The 13,144-nt window shown below is 42.2% G+C and overlaps 1 protein-coding gene across 2 annotated transcripts in view; it reads right to left on the reverse strand.

The window, feature by feature from the left end:
* Positions 1 to 1,474: 1,474 nt before the first annotated feature.
* Positions 1,475 to 13,144, reverse strand: part of LOC138681634 (3-oxo-5-alpha-steroid 4-dehydrogenase 2-like) — a 184,824-nt gene continuing 173,154 nt past the window's right edge. For both annotated transcript variants that reach the window (XM_069769308.1, XM_069769310.1), the window contains exons 3-6: positions 9,032 to 9,195; positions 5,949 to 6,050; positions 5,481 to 5,631; positions 1,475 to 1,836 (exon numbers count right to left, since the gene is read on the reverse strand). In XM_069769308.1, coding sequence (XP_069625409.1) covers positions 1,770 to 1,836; positions 5,481 to 5,631; positions 5,949 to 6,050; positions 9,032 to 9,195 — 484 coding nt within the window. In that variant the 3' untranslated portion in view covers positions 1,475 to 1,769. The remainder of the gene's footprint in view (positions 1,837 to 5,480; positions 5,632 to 5,948; positions 6,051 to 9,031; positions 9,196 to 13,144) is intronic.

The raw sequence follows: 13,144 nt of genomic DNA on the forward strand, positions 1-13,144 counted from the left end.
CTTTTTCCATAAAACTGTATATTAATCTTCTCAGCAACTCCAGCTCTATAACATGATATCCACAGATTACAAATCATATTCAATATGACAGGTTCCCCTTAAGGAATGTAATTAAGTTTACATATCAACCTATTAAGATCAGATTGGTTGTCACCCCGACACTTAACATCTCCACCAGTAAACTGTTACCAGGGCCTGCAGCCTCCACTCTGAAACTACCCTGTGCACAAAACCAGAACACAAAAGCTCTGCATGCCATTTTTGGGTTGTGCAGTTTAGCTTCCATTCACTTCAATAGGGGCTGAAAAGCAGTAGCCAAGAAAGACCCCATTAACAATGCTTGAGGAGAGACTATGTATTTCATATGATTGTGTGATGGCTTAAAATGTTACTGATGGTAATACGAGGTGCAAAATATGACGATGAGCTTTCTATAGGGACCCACAATTTTTGTGAACGATATTGTATATTGTTTGTATACTGGGACATTGGCTTTGTCCTGATGTGTTTTTTTCTAATTTTGGTACTGTTTTGGTCTGAATAATAAAGCAAAGTCTGTACACTAAAAAAAATAGAAAACAATGCAAAAAATGCTCAAACTAATTGCTATGTAACCTAAAGATTCAGCTGTAAACTAAAAAGAAAACATTAGAATAAACTTCTTATTGGTTTCAGTGGGGTAAAAGACATACATGTGAAAAAGAGAAGAACTCACACATTACAAAATTAGTAGTAATGAATGTGTCCGGATCACTGGTGGGTACAGACAGAAGGGGATCCCTGTGCAAGAACTAAATACAGGCCCTTTGCAGTCCAATAACTCATCATAATGCACAATTCTACCTGCTTTATAGGCGGATGTGGCCCTCTTACCTCTTGGGTCCCTTTGCACAAATGATATGTCCGCTGCTGGTCCGGATGTCTGGGATTGTTTTAAAAATATATTTAGAATTGAGAATCCTCAATGGTTGATTCCTTTTAATGGCTAACTGAAAAGATGGTAACAAATTGCAAGCTTTTGAGGCTACTCAGGCCTCTTCATCAGGCATATGGGATTGTTTTATGAATTTGTTTTGACCTATTGTACTTTGTTAATACTAGAGCAAAGTGGCGATTTCTACCATACTCATATTGCAGCAATAATTCACAACAGATGATCACATAAATATCTTTGATGGTATTCAGCAATATATAGGCAACTTGAGAAGTGCACAGTTGTGGCCCTCACCATGTAGAAAAATAGAATTCTTTTTTAAAGCATATAGATTGGATAGAGAACATAATCATATGCAGCTTGTTTGTACTCTCTGTGTGACCTATGTGCATTAAGTAAAGAACATTTATAAATTCCACAATTTTCTTAAATGAAGTGATATTATATTTTGTGTCTTTGCAAATCTTATCAGCATGGTACAATAGGCAAATATTAGGTTTATCGTTACATTAAAAAAAAGTTGTTTCATAAACTTCTAACTTCCAGATCTTTGCAGATCATCTACAATGAATTCAGAAAAATAATTTTCTATTCTCCATTTTCTTTGTTTTCTCTTATTTTTGCACAAAAAACACAAAAGAGAATATTTTGGAACAGTGAGTAAGTGCAATACCATAAACTAATTGTTACAAATCAGCATGAAATAATTAATATGATCATACTAGCTGTAAATTAATCACACACATTTTGGAAGACTTTTTTTTAATTCATATATTGTATAACTGCAAAACAGTCGGTCCATGGCCTTGCATATAATGGAGTTAAAAAATCATGCTTAAAAAATGAAAGGAATCACAGCTTTTCTATTTTTGGGATAGTCTTTAAACTTTTGCAGGTAAAACCTGAAAAACAAGTAATAATATTATTAGCAAAGTACTACTACTACTACTCCTCCTACTTCTACTCCTACTCCATCTCCTACTCCTCTAATTAGTTGAATTAATTTTTCAGGTTATTACAGTAAGCCTAAAAAGTACAGTATTTTTTTACTGTAATCACTATGAAAGAAAATATATTTTAAAGAAGCATTCAGGTCTAAAGAAATGTTCTTCTCCACTAGATGGATGATATCTGTTCAGGGTCGGACTGGCCTGGTGGGGTATTGAAGAAAACCACATTGGGCCCTTGGCTGTGTGAAGGAGAAGAGGAGAAGAAGAAAAAAAAGTCTACAGTTTTTAGGGGCACGGGTCCTTTAAAATCACACAGAGAATGTGCAGGGGCGCGTGCACGCAGCGTTCATTATCTGAACCGCTGCGGCACACGTCCCGATCGTATATGTCAAATGTGCGCCAGCTGGTTGTCACCAGCGTATGATGTCAGTGTCATGAGCCGCACGTGACGGGCGCACATAAGCTGCTGGCCTCTGCTAGGTTGGCGACCATCTGTCTCTGCCTCTCTCTGTGTCTCTCTGTCTGTCTCTGTCTCTCTCTGTCTCTATCTGTCTCTCTCTGTCTGTCTCTGTCTGTCTCTGTCTCCCCATGAGGCCAGGATAAGGGGCCAGGATGGATATATGGGGGCGACAGGATGGATATATGGGGGGCAAAAAAAAAGGATTAGGATGGATATAAGGGGGGCAGCAGGATGGATATATGAGGGGCAGGAAAAAAGGACCAGGATGGACATAAGGGGGGCAGTCAGATGGGTATATGGGGAGCAGGAAAAAGGACCAGGATTGATATAAGGGGGCAGCATGATGGATATATGGGGGCAGGAAAAAAGGACCAGAATGGATATAAGGGGGTGGCAGAATGGATACATGCGGAGCAGGAAAAAAGCTCCTGATGAGGCGTTTGATGGTCTCCTCAGGGATCTCCTCTCAGACCTGGATTAAAGCATCTGCCAACTCCTGGACAGTCTGGTGCAATGTGACATTGGTGGATGGTGCGAGACATGATGTCCCAGATGTGTTCAATCGGATTCAGATCTGGGGAATGGGTGGGCCAGTCCATATCTTAAATGCCTTCATCTTGCTGGAACTGCTGACACACTCCAGCCACATGAGGTCTGGATTTGTCCTGCATTAGGAGGAACCCAGGGCCAACTGCATCAGCATATGGTCTCACAAGCGGTCTAAGGATCTCATCTCGGTACCTAATGGCAGTCAGGCTACCTCTGGAGAGCACATGGAGGGCTGTGAGGCCTTCCAAAGAAATGCCACCTCGCACCATTACTGACCCACTGCCAAACCGGTCATGCTGAAGGATGTTGCAGACAGCAGATCGCTCTCCATGGCATCTCCAGACTCTGTCATGTCTGTCACATGTGCTCAGTGTGAACCTGCTTTCATCTGTGAAGAGCACAGGGCGCCAGTGGCGAATTTGCCAATCCTGGTGTTCTGTGGCAAATGCCAAGCTTCCTGCATGGTGTTGGACTGTGAGCACAAACCCCATCAGTGGACATCTTGCACTCAGACCATCCTCATGGAGTTGGTTTCTAACCATTTGTGCAGACACATGCACATTTGTGGCCTGCTGGAGGCAATTTTGCAGGGCTCTGGCAGTGATCCTCCTGTTCCTTCTTGCACAAAGGCTGTGTAGCGATTCTGCTGCTGGTTTGTTGCCCTCCTATGGCCCCCTCCACATCTCCTAGTGTACTGGCCTGTCTCCTGGTAGCGCCTCCTGCCTCTGGATACTACGCTGACAGACACAGCAAACCTTCTTGCCACAGCTCGCATTGATGTGCCATCCTGGATGAGCTGCAGTACATGAGCCACTTGTGTGAGTTGTGGAGTCCGTCTCATGCTACCACGAGTGTGAAAGGACAACCAATATTCAAAAGTGACCAAAACATCAGCCAGAAAGCATTGGTACTGAGATGTGGTCTGTGGTCCCCACCTGCAGAACCACTCCTTTATTGAGTGTGTCTTGATAATTGCCAATAATTTTCATCTGTTGTCTATTCCATTTGCACAACAGCATGTGAAATTGATTGTCAAACAGTGTTGCTTCCTAAGTGGACAGTTTGATTTCAAAGAAGTTTGATTTACTTGGAGTTATGTTTTGTTGTTTAAGTGTTCCCTTTATTTTTTTGAGCAGTGTATATGGGGGGTCAGGATGCAGATTTATGGGGGAGCCAGTATGCATATATATGGGGAGCTAGGATGGATATATGGTAAAGCCAGGATGCATATATATGGGGGGCCAGGATCGATATATGGGGGGCCAGGGTGGATTTATGGGGGGTTCAGGACAAGATAACAGGATGAATATATATGGGGGGCTAGGAGGATATACGGGGGGCAGGACAAGGATGGATGTATATGGGGGAGCCAGGATGGATATACTGTATAGTGTGGAGCAGAGGATGCATATATATGAGGGGCAGGACAATGGACCAGTATCTGTTAGATCATTTTAGATCTTCTGGAAACACACCGATCACTAAAACTGTTGTGCATCTCCCCTGCCTCTTTCCTAGGCACAATACTATTTCTAGAAGAAAATGAACCTAGCATGCAAGTGATAATTTCCTCACACCACAATACCCCCCTTAATAGCATTTTCCATTATTTTATTGCAAGCTGGGGAAGGGAATTTTCATTACATTTTTTCTACCACTTGAAACATTTATTTCATGTTTGATAATGCTTGATACAAATATGTTACATAATATACATTACATACGTCTGGGAGACATAAAAAGGAAAAATAGGCACCAGCGATCATGTAAGAACGGAAGCAAGGAAATCGCTCGTTCATCTATTCTCTGAATAGCGTTCATTTAGTGCTAAGTATGCTGAAAATAGATTTAAATTCCTTTTAAAGATTGGGGGTGGGACTGAGGAAATTAAGTTGAGACCCCACATGACAAGTGTTGGGCCGGGAGCAGAAACTAGGGGATTGGTAGTAGCGGTTTGAATTTCAACTTAAAGAGAGAGAAGCTACAGGGAATATACATCAGGGAAAATGTGTGAAAGAGGCCATTTTATGGGATCGTTATTAAGAAGAGTACTATTTGGTATACAGCAAAGTTTGTACGTCAGTGTATAACAAGGCAAGAAAAAAATTGGGACAGATTAATTGAGACTAGCGTTGTACATGTCAGTCTTTTTAAGTTGTGTGTTGGAGTAGGAAACACAGAATTTATTAGGAGGTGCATGCTACTTAACGGATTTGGCACATACTCTTAGTCAGGGACTTCTGGCAAAAGTAATGGAGTAACATTTAATGAATTGAGAGGCCAGGAGAAAGGTCAGAGTTTAGTACTCATCCTGTAGAAAATCCTAATTACATTAACTTCATTGGTATGTACATAGCAGCTAAATAAAAAAATGTGGTCAACTATTTTTTTTCGCTTTCTAAAATTTCCAGAATTTGGTAAATTGCTGTTATTAATATAAAAAATATTACCTCTGCTGACTGATGGCACCATGCAACGTCTAAAAACTAAATGTAGATACAGCTCTGTTAGGAGCTCGGTGTTTGCTTTATTATTTTCACATGAAGTAAAATAAATTCTAACAAAGAGAGAAAAAGTTGTGTCTTACTTGTGATGATGATAAGCCCTTGGCCCAATGCTAACTGTGGTAAACACTGCAAAGGCAAATGCTGGCAAAGACCATGTTGCTATAGCATAACCATACCACTCCACAATTTCACCAAAGAAATTTGCTCCAGATACAAAGTTAAACATTCCTCCTGTAAAAAAAAAATTATATTAACAAACCTCATCTGAACACATGTATATCATGTTTGATAAGCACTATGTTAAACTACCAAAAAAGCAGACATGCGGACCTCTGTTCTATTCAAGACAGGGCCTAGCAAAGTTCTGAAAGTTACTCAAAGTCCCAGTGGTCCCCAGCAATTAGCCAGTTATCCAATATCCCATGTCATACGGATAGAGGATATCTTGCTATCTTGGGAATAACCTTTCAAAGGGGCAAAACGATTTGTAAATATTATTTGCCAATATGTACATAGGATCTAAATACCGTAATCTGATGTGGTGTTACCTTGTGGAATCTTGTAAGAGACTTCACTTGGTTTTCTTAATTTGCGCAGAATATGGTCACTGTGTATATTAATACCCATTCCAAAAAGAAATATGGCAAGCCCTGAAATATGAATAAAGTTAATATAAGATATGTAATACTGTAGAGTCATGCATTTTATTGTCATTGTGAACTTTTTAACTGCATTTAAACCCCTTCACGACATATGCGGTACTAGTACTGCACATGTTGTGTCTCCCCCTTTGATGTGGGCTCTGGCGCTGAGCCCACATCTTTCTTGGCACATGTCAGGTTTTTGAACAGCTGACATGTGCCTCTAACAGCTGTGAATGGAATCGCAATCCACCTGCGACTGTTAACCTGTTAAATGCCACTGTCAATCTCTGACAGCGGCATTTAGCGGGTGCTTCTAACAAGCATGCCGGAAATCCCACCGATCGGTGACCCTGTCACATGATCGTGAGTCACCGATGGGTTGGTATGACAACCAGAGGTCTCCAGCAGACCTCTATGGTTGTCACTGTCAGATTGCTATGAGCACTGCTCAGTGGTCGGCTCTCATAGCAAGTGAGCAATTCTGCTTCATACAGGCGATCAGATCATCGCCTGTATGTAGCAGAGCAGATCGGGGTATGGCAGCATCTAGTCTCTCATGGAGACTATTATTGAAGCATGCAAAAAGTAAAAAAAAGTTTAAAAAAATAAAAACAATATAAAAGTTTAAATCACCCCCTTTTCCCCCATTCAAAATCAAACAATAAAAACATCAAACATACACATATTTGGTATCACCATGTTCAGAATAAAGAATTAATCCGATTGGTAAACGGCATAGCAAAATAAAAAGTAAAAACGCCAGAATTATGTTTTTTAGGTCGCCGCAATATTGCATTAAAACGCAATAACGGGCCATCAATAGATCGTATCCACACCAAAATGGTATCATTAAAAACACCAGCTCGGCACGCAAAAAATAAGCCCTTACCCAACCCGTGATCACGAAAAATAAGATGCTACGGGTATAGGAAAATTATGCAATTTTTTTCTTTAGCAAACTTTGGATTTTTTTTTCACCACTTAGATAAAAAAGAATCTATACATGTTTGCTGTCTATGAACTTGTAATGACCTGCAGAATCATAATGGCAAGTGATTTTTAGCATTTTGTGAAAATCGTAAAAAAATCCAAAAAACAGTTGTGGAATTGCACTTTTTTGCAATCACACCGCACTTGGAATTTTTTCCTTGTTTTTGTGTATGCTATATGATAAAAGCAATGGTGTTGTTCAAAAGTACAACTTATCCTGCAAAGAAAAGCCCTCACATGGCCATATTGACCGATAAATAAAGAAGTTATGGCTCTAGGAAGTGGGGGAGCAAAAAACAGAAATGCAAAAATGAAAAAGGGCTCCGTAATGAAGAGGTTAACAATATACAATAGGGAGATACGATAGATAGATAGATAGATAGATAGATAAATAAGTATTTGATGCACTACCGACTTTGCAAGTTTTCCCACGTACAAAGAATGGAGAGGTCTGCAATTTTTATCAAAGGTACACTTCAACTGTGAGAAACAGAAACTTAAAAAAAAATTCAGAACATCACATTCTATGATTTCTACGTAATTAATTTGCATTTTATTGCATGAAATAAGTATTTGACACAAAACAAAAACAGAACTTAATATTTGATACAGAAACATTTGTTTGCAATCACAGAGGTCAGACATTTCCTGTAGTTCTTGACCAAGTTTGCACACACTGCAGCAGGGATTTTGTCTCATTCCTCCATACAGATTTTCTTCAGATTTTTCAGGTTCTGGGGCTGTCGCTGGGCAACATTGAGTTTCCGCTCCCTCCAAAGATTTTCTATTGGGTTCAGGTATGGAGACTGACTTACCACTCCAGGACCTTGAAATGCTTCTTACGGAGCCACTCTTTAATTGCCCTGGCAGTGTGTTTTGGGTCATTGTCATGCTAGAATACCCATCTTCAGTGCTCTTAGTGAGGGAAGGTTGTTTGCCAAAATCTCATGATACATGATTCTATCCATCCTCCCTTCAATACGGTGTAGTTATCCTGTCTCTATTACAGAAAGCATCACCAAAGTATGTTTTCCCCACCATGCTTCACAGTTGGGACCGTGTTCTTGGGGTTGTACTCATCCTTCCTCTTCCTCCAAACACATCGAGTGGAGTTGATGCCAAAAGTTCTATTTTGGTCTCATCTGACCACATAACCTTTTCCCATGCCTCCTCTGTATTATCCAGATGGTCATTGGCGAACTTCAAACGGGTCTGGACATGAGCTGGCGTGAGAAGGTGGGCCTAGCATGACCTGCAAGACTTTAATCCATGACAGTCTGGTGTGGTAGTAACGGTAATGTTTGACACTGGTCCCATTTTTTTCAGGTCATTGACCAAGTCCTCCCATGTAGTTCTGTGCTGATTTCTGACCTTTCTCAGAATCATCCCTAACCAACAATGTGAGATCTTGCATGGAGCACCAGGCCGAGTAAACCACAGTCATCTTGTGGTTTTTCCATTTTTATTAATTCTGCAAACAGTTGTTGCCTTCTCACCAAAATGCTTTCCTGTTGTCCTGTAGCCCATTCCAGCCTTGTGCAGATCTACAATTTTGCCCCTGGTGTCCTTAGACAGCTCTAAGGTCTTGGCCATGATGGAGAGGTTGGAGTGGGATTGTGTGGACAGGTGTCTTTTGTACAGGTAATGAGTTCAAACAGGTGGAATTAATACAGGTAATGAGTGCAGAGTAGGAGGGCTTCTTGAGAAAAACTAACAGGTCTGTGAGAGCCAGAATTCTTGCTGGTTGGTAGATGAGAAAATACTTATTTAATGCAATAAAATGTAATTTAATTATTTAGAGATCATATAATGTGATCTTTGGGATTTTTTTAAGATTCTGTCTCTCACAGTTGAAGTGTACCTAGAATAAAAATTACAGACCTCTCTGTTCTTTGTAGGTGGGAAAACTTGCAAAAGCGGCAGTATTTCAAAAACTTATTTTCCCCACTGTAGACAGAGAGAAGCATAGGTATAAAGTATTGACTTTATTCATTTACCTAATTGAAATCGAATATCCATGTGCCAGTCATTGGGGTATGCAGCAACATATATCATGCAGTGACTTTGTAAGAAACCATTGTAAGAACAAAATATAAATGCCAAAGCTACTATAAATAATGGTATATGGCGTCCTCTTGTAAGGGCCGAAAAGATAAATGTCCTGAAAAAAATGAAAGTTACAAAGTAAGGAGCTGACAGAAGAATCAATATTCCACTTGATAAACTATTAAAATGAAATATTTAGCGTAATGGGAAGAATCTTTACTGAAAACTTCTAATCACTATGTAGGAAATATTTGAGAAGTAGTTTGCCTTGATAACAGTTCTTCTTGAATGTCCGCACCTGTATTATTTTAATATTCAAGTTGCCCTTCTAGTTGTGTTTTGCTTTATTCAGGTCACTATTTGACCAGAGACTATAGTTGTTGAATTCACACCCTAGTGATTCCTTAAAAGGCGCAACCCTAATTCATGACATGTTGTGATTGTCATGATCCGGACCAGGTTTTGAGTCCTGTCTTCCCTTTTCCTGGTCTGATCATGTCTGGGGTTAACTTTTCTCATCCCCAGTCTGGTCTCAGGTTTGCTATTTAGCACCGCTGTGTCCTGCAGATCATGTCCGTTATAGTTTCTGTCTAGTGCTGCTGTCTCTGATTGCTCCATTTTGTCCTGCTGCGTTTGCTGTCTGAACCCGTGTCTCTGTTTTCCCCTGTTCCCGTCTTGACTCCGTGTTCCCCTTTAGTGTGCAGACTCCCAGGTTTGACTTGGCGTGTGTCCTGACCTGTTTTTGTCATTTGTCTTTTGGCTTATTCACTCTTGAGTGTTACTGACTCCCTGGCTTGTCTCTGACTGCGAGTTTGCTTATTCCTTTTAAGCCCTGCGCTACAGTCTAGGATTTGACCCTGCTTGTTTTGACTATTCTGCTGCCACCTGTGGTAGCCTCACTGTTGCACTACAGGTAAGCTCTGTTAGGTACAGACCTACTTCCTCTCTACTGCCATCTAGTGAAGCCTGCACCTACCTGCATTGCAGCAGCATGACATTATAACTGACCTGAAAGTTTTTTTTCTCTGCTCTGCTTTCTATGGATACGCTCCGCACCTTGGCAGATCAAATGGCTAGCTTGACACAAATTATGCAGGATCTGTCTGTGGAACATAGGCAGGGCCGGCTCCAGTTTTTGAGGGCCCCGGGCAAGAGTCTCAGTGGGCCGCCCTTTAACACATACCACGATTCATGATCGCATATAAACACAGCCATGTAGTATATAACACAGCCCACGTAGTATATAGCACAGCCACGTAGCATATAACACAGCCATGTAGTATATAACAGCCCACGTAGCATATAATACAGCCACGTAGTATATAGCACAGCCCATATAGTATATAGCAGAGCCACATAGTATATAACATGGCCCACGTAGTTTATAGAACAGCCATCTAGTATATAGCACAGCCCACATAGCATATAACAGCCCACGTAGTATATAACATGGCCCACGTAGTATATAGAACAGCCATGCAGTATATAGAGACACTTGCCCCATATAGTGCTGCACAAACGTTATGGCCCCATAGATGCTCCATACAGACACTTGCCCCATTTGCTGTTGCTGTGATAAAAAAATCACATACTCACCTCTCCGTCGCTCAGGCCCCCGGCACTTTCAATATTCACCTGTCCTCGTTCCAGCCGCCGCTCCATCTTCTTCAGCATCTTCTGCACTGACGCTCAGGCAGAGGGCTCGCACTAACCACGTCACCGCGCCCTCTGACCTCAGCGTCACTGCAGAAGATGCTGAAGACAGTGCAGCGCTCCCCTCCCTGTTATACTCACCTGCTCCTGGCACTGTGCAGTCCCTGCTTCCCGGCGCTGGCAGCTTCTTCCTGTATTGAGCAGTCACTGTTACCGCTCATTACAGTAATGAATATGCGGTTCCACCCTTATGGGAGGTGGAGCCGCATATTCATTACTGTAATGAGCGGTACCATGTGACCGCTCAGTACAGGAAGCAGCTGGGGAGCCTGGGACCTGCAGGGACCGCGCCAGCCACCAGGAATAGGTAAGTACAATTAGACAGCCCCCGGCCGCTCCCCCTCCCCATCTGAGTCAGCTCTGTGATGTGTCGCTAGCTGAGGGCCCCTGGGGGAGCGGTGGTCCCAGGCACTGGCAGCTGCCTGCCCCTAACGCCGGACTTGAATGGGCCCCCCTGTCTCGCCAGGGCCCCGGCACTTGCCCGGGTACGCCGGGTGCTGACGCCGGCCCTGAACATAGGGCCCTGGCCACGTCTCATAACCACCTGCAAAGAGAGTTTTCTGACACAGTAAGATCTTTTCAGGGATCTTCTTCCCAGTCTGGCTGTAAGCACTCTGACACTGTTGATGTCTCATTGCACGCTCCTGAACCTATGGTCAGACTCCCAGATACCTTCAGGGGAAAAGGAAAAGTTCCATACGTTCAAGGAGAATTGCAAGTTGTTGTTTTCCCTTAGACCCCGATCTTCTGGAGATCAGAGATTTCGAGTGGGGATAATCATTTCTTTACATCGGGAGGGACCTCAATCATGGGCTTTCTCTTTACCTGCTACTGCCCCTGAACGTATGTCTATGGATAAGTTCTTTGAGGCCTTAGGACTTATTTTTGACGAGCCTGACCGGGTCAGAGTGGCAGAAGACACAATCATGACTCTTTTTCAGATTAAGCTATCGGCTGAATGGTATAGTTCCGAGTTCCTTTGCTGGTCCACTGAGGTGTCCTGGGATGATTCTGCACTGAGATGTCAGTTCAGGAAAGGACTGTCGGATTACCTGAAGGACACTCTGGCTCTCCATTCACCACCCAACTCATTGGAGGAGGCTATGACTCAGGCTATCCGTATGGATCGGAGGCTGTGGTAAGAGGTGTCACACAGTGAGAGGTTCCGTTGCTCCCTGCTAATCCTGTTGTTTTGCCATCATCTGAACCTATGGAGGTGGAGGCCACCAACTCCAAGGAGAAGGAGAGGAAGCGATGACGTGATGGGAGATTATGGTTTTATTGTGGAGATTTGGGACATTGGAAGAAGGACTGCCCCTCTTGTCCATCAATTAACAAGCTTCCGAGTCTGGGTGATTGTTGAGGAAGTAACCCAGACTCTCATGTACCATTTTTATAATTTCAAAAAGTTTTGTTAGAGGTGGAACTGTGCTATGGAGGTTATGTATCCACTTCAGCTTTTGTGGACTGTGGATCCATGAACTTCATTAACTCTAGTCTAGTGTCCAAGTTAAAGTTAGGGACAGTTAGGCTAGACACTCCCATCCATACCATTGCCATTGATAAGACACCATTGGCTCAAAATGTTATTAAGTTTGTCTCTGAGGAGTTCCTCCTTAAGGTGGGTTCCTTACACCAGGAACAAATCTCATGTTATGTTATGAATCTTCCTGTCAGACTAGTGTTGGGTTCCCCTGGTTACAAAGGCATAATCCTGTTATAGACTGGGGATCTTGTGAAATTGTTAAATGGGGTCCTAATTGTTCCAGTGTTTATATTTCTGCTGTTTTTGTGTCTGCGATTAATCTGGAGGGTATTCCAGAGTACCTGAAGGATTTGGGGGATGTGTTTTCCGAAAAAGAAGCTGAGGTCTTGCCACCACATCGTCCGTATGATTGTACAATTAATTTTATTCCGGGTTCTAAATTGACCGAAGCCCATTTGTACAATCTTTCTGGCCTGGAACGCAACGCTATGAAAAACTATACAGTATATCCGATAGTCTACGTAAAGGTCACATCCGCACTTCTGTTTCATCTGTAGCTGCTGGATTCTTTTTTGTTAAGAAAAAAGATGGTGGTTTACGCCCATACCTTGATTTCCGAGAACTAAATAAAATTATGTAGAAAAATAAACCTTGCACTCAACTTAATGCTCAAGTGAGATATTTTATTGTAGTACTCAAACGTTTCGGTCCAAAACACACAGGACCTTCATCAGTTACGTACTGTTGGGTAAGTAAGTGAACAAAGAAAAGAGACTATCGGGTCTCAAGGCACACAATAGGCTGCGCCTGCATGACTCATGAGAACGGAACCAGTTAAACTGTGAGGTAGACGTAGGTAAGTGCC

This window comes from Ranitomeya imitator, chromosome 5 (assembly GCF_032444005.1).
Source record: "Ranitomeya imitator isolate aRanImi1 chromosome 5, aRanImi1.pri, whole genome shotgun sequence".
NCBI classification, from domain to species: Eukaryota; Metazoa; Chordata; class Amphibia; order Anura; family Dendrobatidae; genus Ranitomeya; species Ranitomeya imitator.